The sequence below is a fragment of the Epinephelus moara genome, chromosome 10 (genome assembly GCF_006386435.1).
Source record: "Epinephelus moara isolate mb chromosome 10, YSFRI_EMoa_1.0, whole genome shotgun sequence".
Taxonomy (NCBI): domain Eukaryota; kingdom Metazoa; phylum Chordata; class Actinopteri; order Perciformes; family Serranidae; genus Epinephelus; species Epinephelus moara.
In genome coordinates this window covers 8812735-8821851 of record NC_065515.1, presented here as the reverse complement: position 1 = coordinate 8821851, position 9117 = coordinate 8812735, and the positions used below count along the sequence as shown (strand labels likewise).

The following is a 9117-nucleotide window of genomic DNA, read 5'->3' as shown; positions in this document are numbered from 1 at the left end:
TTTAAACAAATGTCTAATCGCTTCACTGTGACGTCATACTGTTCTGCAAAAACACATTTCTGGCCATTACTCAGTGTCATATCTCAGGAACAGAAGGGGAGACATTTGGTCAGATACTGAATTGGTGACACTAATCCTCAAACTGTGCTGACTGTGAAGATCTTCTGTGCTGCTGGGGGGCAGATTAGTGTGAAGCATCCATGTTTTCACGGACATGGATGTAAACTGTAACTGAAATCTGACTGGTTCACAGAAGCTTACAGCAGCAAAGTGGTAACTACAGTTATTTTTATTTATTTGTAAATAATTTTGTCTTTTGTTTGGCCCTATTGTTTGGCTTTCTGTTGTTTTATTGTCTTCGGGTTATCCTGCTTTTGGTTTGTCCGTAGCCCAGTCGCCAAAGGGAAATGGCGTTGGCATTGTAGGTCTCTGCAAACCACGGGTATGTACGATTTGTATATTTCATACATATATCAAATCTTTTCAAAACCATAACCAACTGTTTTTGTGCCTAAACCTAACTACTCCTGAACCATAGCGTTGTTGAAGCAAAGTGTCAACATATCCGCTACATATTAAAGCAAATTCAACGTATCCGTGGTTTAAAGAAATGAACAATGGCAACACTGGCAATTGGGTTGTTTTCTTTTAAAGAGCGTTGTAAACTCTGTTTTTAAGGGTGCTATATTTAAAAAAGGGTTATTATTATTAGTATTATTATTGATGTTTTGTAATAAAAAATGTTTCATTGAAGTGTTAACTGAGAAACAAAAACCATTATGAGAGATGAAAAGAAAACTATTCGACTACCCCCACATTGCAAACATCTCTCTGACAGAGCCACTACACACAGAGGTCAGTTTACTCATCACGACTCTGAGATCACCTCGATGGTCACACGCTGGAACAGTTTGTGTTTTGCTTTGATGGGGCTGAAGAAGAAACCAGAGCTTCATGTTGTAGCTGCAGATTCTCATGTTGTGCAATGACTGCTCAGTTCATTTTAAGAACAAAGATGTAATGTCAGTCAGATGACTTCATCAGCACATTCAAGACTCCATTAGCACAGCTAGTTCTGTTTACTGTCAGTGTGTTTATAGCAAGATAAGTGGCAGCTCAAGTGCCTCAGACTGATAAATGTGTATTTTCCAGAGTAATTATTAAAGGCTATGAACTACACATGCCTGTGTGTTGCTTCTTACTTTGATGCTTCACTTTGATCTCGCCACACCTTCAGCACTATCTATAGATTACATTTTCCTCTGACTTCATGTAATGCATTTTTTATGAGTCCAAGCACCAAAGTCAGATTATTTATTCTCTGTTGTGTGATGTTTTTCAAACATCATATGGAAAAATCCAACAAGTCAAGTTCACAATTTTCTTTAGTTTCAAAACGAACACTTTTTACGTTGTAGGAGAAAATGAACGTACATTTAAATATGATACCCAGTGATTCTTATGTCTTCTGTTGTTTTGAGCAGTGCGCAGTGGCTCAGGCTGATGTGCTTTGATCTTTAGGCTGTCAGATAGTTAACTGCAATGAAGGTTAGACACTGTCAAAAGTGGGTAATGTATCTTAATTACTGAAAAAGAGAATGTGATTCCAAGAATCTGGAGTATGTGGGAGGCAGTGGAGCCAAAAAGACCAACATAAGGTTTCTGTTAAGAGCATAATAATTGGGAACAATTTCATTTTCAATCTATTAAACCACTTGTGAAAGAAGTATTTTGATCCTTTATGTATTGTACATTGTAAAATTAGTGAGCTACAAGTACAAATTCCACATGAAATATCACATATATCACGAGTCCGGTCGCCAGGAGAAAATGTTAGCATTGTACGTTTCGGCAAACCACAGATGCTCTCCATTTGTATGTTTCATATCTATCCTATCAGTGTTTCAGAAGGTGGAGGGGTGGTGGACGGCGTGAAACCTTGGCGAGACAGCTGCCAAGTTGCAGACACTTGTTCAAGACCAACAAACAACGAACTGTTTGTTTTCAGTGAGACATCAAAGCATTTCCAGCCGTGATTGTTCTGCTGAAAAAGTGCGTTTTTGTCAAGACATTGGCAGAATTTCCAGTTATGTATAAATAATGGACGTAGCTACTCTGACATCACCCACTGGTTTGAGGACTGCTATTTTCAAGCCTCAAATTTGGCATTTCGTTCATCTTGGTTTTTTTAAACCAGAAGTGACCGTATTTGGATGAGACACTGAAGCTGTGGGAAGTGAGGGGTGGATCTGACTCACAGACTGGCGAAGCCTTGCAGACAACCTCTCAATTAAGCAACTTTAGGCCTAGATTTGTCATCCCTGTGTTTCCTGTTTTATTTTGGTTACCATTGTGTCGTCTCGTTTCAGATCCCATGTCCTGTCAAGTTTCCCTACTTACTAGTCTCGCGTGACCAGCCTCCCTTACTTCGGAATGAGAGTCTGTGGACATTCGTTTTTCGTTTTGTAATAGAAATGGGCGGGGATATCCAGACCACGTTTTGTAATAGAAATGGGCGGGGATATCCAGACCACGTGACGGCGTTGCCATAGGTACGGCCCGTGTGTTGCATGTCACAGAGACATTGCAGCTCTGCAATATAGCTGAATCAAATGAAATAATATTCATTTTAATCTCTTCTTGCGATGCACTGAACACTTCCTTTTCTGTTGTACTACAGGGTGTAACGCAAAGCTAATCAGCCATTGGTCAAGGAAGTACGGAAGTACACGGATTTGGATCCAATCACATCACTGCCGCTGGGAGCCAGCACTAGTTCTATTACAACTTTCCTTATGGGAATGTCCACAGACGACAGAGTCAGCCAGCGTGCTGACGTCACCGGCGTCTGTGTAAGAGACTACCTACTTACTTGCGCCGCCCTAATGTCTTTCATCTGTGTCTCAATAGACCTTTTTAGATAGGAATTGTGCAAATTTGCAGAAAAGCCCAATCAGTCTTTTTTCAGCATTGGCAGTGTGAAAACAAAATCGGGGAGTGCAGCAAAATGCCGCCTGCCTACTTTTGTTTATACAGAATGCGCCTTTTTCGGAGCAATGGGGGGCGTGAGCAAGTAACAAAACGTGTTGCTCAGCATGTGACGTAAACAGTGATGTGGGAGGGAAGCCGCGGCTGGTCAGTCCTTCGGCAATTCTTTCGTAAGTCGGCCCGTCCTTCACCATTCCTGTCATTTGACGGTTAATGGCCTCTTCGTTTGCGAGGGCAAGGAGGGCGCGAAATTCCTTGTCTCCCCAGTTGCTCATCTTTACAGTGTCTGTCAGGTTTGTGTTTCCCTCCTGCTACTAGCTGCTCATTCCTGCTATCAGCTGTTTCCTGTTTATTCACCGCCAGTGGGTCGCACGTGCGGCGTCATCAACAGCTCCTCCCACAAGTCATCAACAGCCCCGCCCATGGTGGAAGGCCGCCTCGTTCTTTTTAAACCAAAGAGGTTCCACCAATATGTTTACCCCTATGCGGCGGAAAATTGGGCACCTCAGATCAACTCGCCAGTCCGGCTCTGTGTGTCTGAACGCTCGCAGGTTGCCTGCAAAACAGCCCAACATTCGCCGAAAATCTGGCAGTGTAAAAGGGGCTTATGTGTTTCACCTGTGTCTCATTGTCTCCCTTGTCTGAGTTTATTTAGGTCCCTGTCTCCCCCTTGTTTGTTGCCAGATCGTCTTTACAGTTGAGTGAGAGTGAGAGCGTTTCCCTAGTGTTCCCTGTGTGTCTGTTTGTGACCGTTTTTGCTTGTGACCTCCCTTTTTGCCTGTTGTTTTTGGATACTTTTTCCTGTGTGACTGACTACCTGTGTAGAAGCCCTGAACTTTCATCTGAGTGTGTGAGTCAGCTTAGTGAGACCATCTCCACTGTGGGGATTTACTCTGTTTTTGAGCCAGTCTCAAGTGGTCATTCAATGAACTGCAGTTTTTTGTACTACTGCATTGGCCTTATTTTTCAGCTTGGGAGGTGAACAGAACTGAACAGAAAGTAATGTTGATCTATGCTCTCCTCAAAGCCAGGCTCCATTGACAAAAACATGACCTTTGAATTACGACGTCCAAAAAAGCAATGCTAAAAAACCACAATAACAAATTTCTGTGAGCAAAAAGAGAGCAACTCAATCTAACTTTTCTTTTTTAATGGAGATTACTTCAAAGTAATTGTGGGAGGGGGACTAATTGAATTGATAAGACTGGAGTCATGGTGACTCTGAAAATATTGAGAAAATATCCTCCCATAACTGCTGCTACTGCTTTTATTTATCCAGGAGGTCTTATGTGGGGTTGAATAAATGTAACTTGTCTCTTTTTGCTCTCTGCTTCTCTGCAAACAAATTTTCCTGCATTTGGAAACATTAGCTATGAAAGGTACAACAGGGTGAGCGTATAATTGGTGCGGCTCTAAAGGTAACTAAAAATGTACAAGCACAAAATGGATGATGCATTAGCAAATCAAAAATGTGATCTCATAGACACATAAGAGCTTAGCTCCCATCCAGACAGGATTTAAGGTGTATGAACACTTGACCTGTAAGTAGTGCCTTTTCTGTTCTCACAAGACAGACAAAAAAACATGTCACATACCACAAAAGTAAACCCCAAGACTAGAGAACTTTTTCTGGTCTATGCGCCTGGTAAACAACTGCATTAGAATGAACAGGCGCCACCTCAGGATCCGGTACCTAGGTATCATTATACATCTTTGTAATTAGCGCTAGCTAGAACACGCCAAGGTTGCTGAAATCCAAATTGACCCCAAAAATATTGAGGGAGTGACGTGAGTGTCCTCGCTGGTAACATAATGTAATTTAGGGAGTAGAGGCAACAGTCCGATACAAGGACAGGCGGTGATAGTGCAAACAGGCTGATAATGTTGACAAGGTACATGCAGAGATGTTTAGGCAAGAGAAGAGACAAGAACAACATATACTGAGATGAAATAGGGACAATGCCAAGGACAGGGTGATGTAAACTTCATGAGCGGACTGCCTGATGATTCAAACTCTGCAAGAGAACTGCAAAGAGCAGACACAGTCTCCTTTTGCTTGTTGATGGCAGAGTACAACTAAAACAAGGTCATTTATAAAACGTATATGTGCAGACACAGAGCACTCAGACACTGATTTTGCGAATGAGCTGGCTGGCTCTGCAGGATGCAGACAGCACTAGATGGTCTCCTGTCGGGGAATGTCTGGTTTTAATGCTTCAGCACAGTCAGAGATGATGGGATTGAAAATAGAAAGAAACTCGTAACCTGGGGAGAAAGACGAACCCATGAGAATGATAAAGTTAGTTGATCTTATAGTTAGGTTTAAAAAAAATCATGCAGGTCCAAAATTACAGACAAAAACAGATCAACTTACAGCTTCGTTCGACATTTGAAGGTGCACAAAGAGCAAATTAAGAAGTCAAGGCTAATATTAACATAGTTATGGACTGTTCTCAACTTATCAGAGGAGGGGGGTGGCTGGGATGTGACCTTTTTTTTTTTTTACCTTCCTCTATTGGACATCCCCCTTTTTGCAGCACCCTTCCCCCCTTATGGTAAACGGTAAATGGACTTGCACTTGTATAGTGCCTTTTAGTCCTCCAACACAGTCAAATTCACCCATTCACACACTGGTGGCTGAGGCTACCATGCAAGTTGCCACCTGCTACACAGCTTTAACACACTCACACACCAATGGAACAGCCAATATGAGCAAGGGATGGTTTATTATTTATAACAAACAGTCCCTTCGGAGTTTTTCATGTTCTCCCCATGTCAACTGGGTTTTCTCGGGGTACTCCAGCTTCCTCCCACAGTCCAAAGACATGCAGGTTAATTGGTGACTCTAAATTGGCCGTAGGTGCGAATGTGAGTGTGAATAATAAATAATAATACATTTTATTTATATAGCGCTCTTACAGCTCTCAAAGACGCTTTACATTTAAACAAAGAAAAGAAGTACATACATATAAGTGCGAAGAGATAAACAGAAGACAAGGATGATATACAACAACAAGGTGCAAAAGCATAGAGCAAAACATAGAAAAAAAGAAAAAAGGGGGGTACATGAGAAACAGAGAATGAAAAGCTAATGTTTAAAGGTTAAAAGCGGATTTGAAAAGGTGGGTTTTAAGGAGTGATTTGAAGGTGGATGGATTTGGACAGTCACGGATGTGTATAGGGAGGGTGTTCCAGAGGGAGGGGGCAGCTATGGAGAAAGCTCTGTCGCCCCAGGTTCAGTGCTTGGTCCTGTGTGGAGGCGAGAGTAGGTTTTTGTCGGATGATCAAAGAGTGTGGTGGTGGAGCATGTCCGTGAGGTAGGAGGGGGCCTGGCAGTGGAGGGCTTTGTGGGTGAGGAGGAAGAAGTTGATTCTGTACAGGACAGGGAGCCAGTGTAGGTTTTGCAGGACAGGGGTTATATGTTCACAGGAGCGGGTGTGGGTGAGGAGGCGGGCAGCAGAGTTCTGGATGTACTGGAGTTTGTTGAGGACTTTGGATGATGAGCCGTAGAGGATGCTGTTGCAGTAGTCGAGTCTTGAGGTGATGAAAGCATGGATGAGAGTTTCAGCGGCAGAGAAGGAGAGTAATGGACGGAGACGGGCAATATGTCTGAGGTGAAAGAAGGCAGTTTGGGTGAGGTGGCTGATGTGATGTTCAAATGAGAGGTTATTGTCAAAGATGATACCAAGATTGCGTATGAATGGGGAGGGAGAGAGGGTGGTGTTGTCGATGCTGAGGGTGAAGTTTTGTGTTGATGTAGAGAAGGATTTTGGGCCGATGAGTATTATTTCAGATTTGTTACAGTTCAGTTTGAGGAAGTTGGTTTGCAGCCATGATTGGAGTTCAGTCAGACAGTTGGTGAGGGTAGAGCGGGTGGCCGGGGTGATGGATTTTGTGGAGATGTAGATTTGGATGTCGTCAGCGTAGCAGTGGAAATGGAGACGATGACGAAGAATGATAGAACCAAGGGGGAGTAAGTAGATGATGAAGAGGAGAGGACCAAGCACCGAGCCCTGAGGGACACCTTGAAGCAGGGGGACGGTGGAGGACGTGCAGTTGTTGACATGGATAAACTAATGTCTGTCAGTAAGGTATGATTTGAGCCAGGAGAGAGCAGAGCCAGAGATGTTGAAGGAAGTTTGTAGGCGGGATAGCAGAGTGGTGTGGTTGATGGTGTCAAAGGCAGCAGTGAGGTCAAGGAGGATGAATATGCTGAGGTGGCCAGAGTCGGCAGAGAGGAGGAGGTCGTTAGTGATTTTGAAATGGTTCATATAGTTCATGAGAGCGGAGGTGGGTCTTGATTTGGGAGGCAACAACATGTTCCAGAATTGAGGGGAATGGTTGTCTGTCTCGATTGTCTGGTGACCTGTCCAATGTGTAGCCTCCCATTTTGAAGTAGGGAGTCAAAGTTGAGGACTTAAGACTTGACTTTGGACTTGTCAGTCTTGACTTGTCAGTAAAGTAAAGAAAAATAAAATAAGAATATATTTTTGATGTGCATTACTTTGTGTTGATGTGATAAAGAAGACCTGCAGTTTGAACCATTTGTCATAACTATTCGACAAAATTTTAAAGAAAATATGAGGAAGATTTAATGTGGACATAAATGTTGCTGCATAACAGGAAACACCCGCATACGTGTTTCTATACCTCTGAAAATATACTCCATACATTCAAACAGCTCCTCGTATGAACCAGTTTATGAGCAGTTCGCGTGATGAACACTTGGTGGCGCTGATACCCGGATGAGCAACTGACATTTAAGAAGACGAAGAAGAAGCAGCATCAACAGCTGGTCCATGGAGACAAGGGACGCCCGGGCGGTTACTATGCAGAAAGTAAGCACTGAAGGGCTGGAAGTTGGCAACATGTGGCCGTTTTATGTCGCCTAACTTATGTGAAACTGTATTAGGCTATGAAGAGTGTCGAAATGTATCTATTGAGCACTTTAATTTCGAAGTGCATCGTTTGTAGTTAGCTAGCAAACATGGTTTTAGCCTTTAGCTAGCTGACGCTGCTGTCTCCAACACAGGATGAAACAGCCCAGGATTGTGTGAGCTGCCGTTAAAATGACATGTAAACATGTACCAGTATATATATGGAAGTGTAATAAGTCATAGTTAACCAGGCAGCATTAGGAAGAGTCAGCTTAAAGATGTGGAAACGAGGCGGCGGTCGAAGCTCCGCTCTGGACCGAGCCCAGGCGCTGCTGTCCGCCAAGAGGAGCAGCAGAGGAGACGCTGAGTCTGAGCAGGAGTCCACAGCCAAAACACGGGGACACACAGTGAGTGGGAAACCTTAACAATGTCTCAGTGAACTGCGGTGTTATTCTGTGATGTTTTAACACCAGAAACTCTTTCCTCTCTTTCTTCTCAGGGTGCTGTTGGTGGGTCTGTGAAAACCAGACCTGCTTCCCCGGATCCACACTTGTTATTGTCAGATCTGAGTGACCTGTCCTCGGTGAGCTCAGCGCCTGGGCATGGAGCTGCTGACTTCCTGGGCTCTGCCACTCCTGCTGCTGCAAAGACTCAGGGGAGAGAGGGAGATTCTACCAAGGTAAACAATTCCCTCCTGAGACCCAGCAATTCATATTTGTCCTCTGTAGGGCACATGACACTGCAGCCAGCCTTTATTTCAGACAGTATGCATGCAGTCCATTTAGGTCCTACTGTGCCTTTCAATACCCATACTACCATACTATTTAGTATGACAGAAAAAGATTTAGTATGCCAAAAATACCATGATGTTCTACTTCATCCGCGAAAAGATGAAAGGCAGCACATTAAAATGACTAGTGACCTGTCAAATAGTAATAACAGGGATATTAAATGTTTAAGTGAATAAAATAATTATAAAGATTACCAACATCAAAAGGACATAACGCTTAGGTAACAATGCCAGAGAGTGCACAGCTTATGTTATTTTACTTCCGTGAATATAATCTGTTAGAATCTGCAATGTGTGCAGTTCTAACTTAAAAGTTTAAAGGGCCAGTGTGTAATATTTGGCATGGTTTATTGTCAATCTGAATCTGAATCTGAATATTCTATCCATTAATATGTTTATACAAGTGTATAATCACTATAAAATAAAATTCGTTTGGTTTTCGTAGCCTTATAATTATGCTTT

At 42.9% G+C, this 9117-nt stretch overlaps 1 protein-coding gene across 2 annotated transcripts in view; it reads left to right on the top strand.

The window, feature by feature from the left end:
- The first annotated feature begins 7775 nt into the window (after positions 1 to 7775).
- The window catches only part of c10h19orf44 (chromosome 10 C19orf44 homolog), a 9764-nt gene continuing 8422 nt past the window's right edge, over positions 7776 to 9117 (top strand). For both annotated transcript variants that reach the window (XM_050053995.1, XM_050053994.1), the window contains exons 1-2: positions 7776 to 8272; positions 8365 to 8544. In XM_050053995.1, the coding sequence (XP_049909952.1) occupies positions 8144 to 8272; positions 8365 to 8544 (309 nt within the window). In that variant the 5' untranslated portion in view covers positions 7776 to 8143. The remainder of the gene's footprint in view (positions 8273 to 8364; positions 8545 to 9117) is intronic.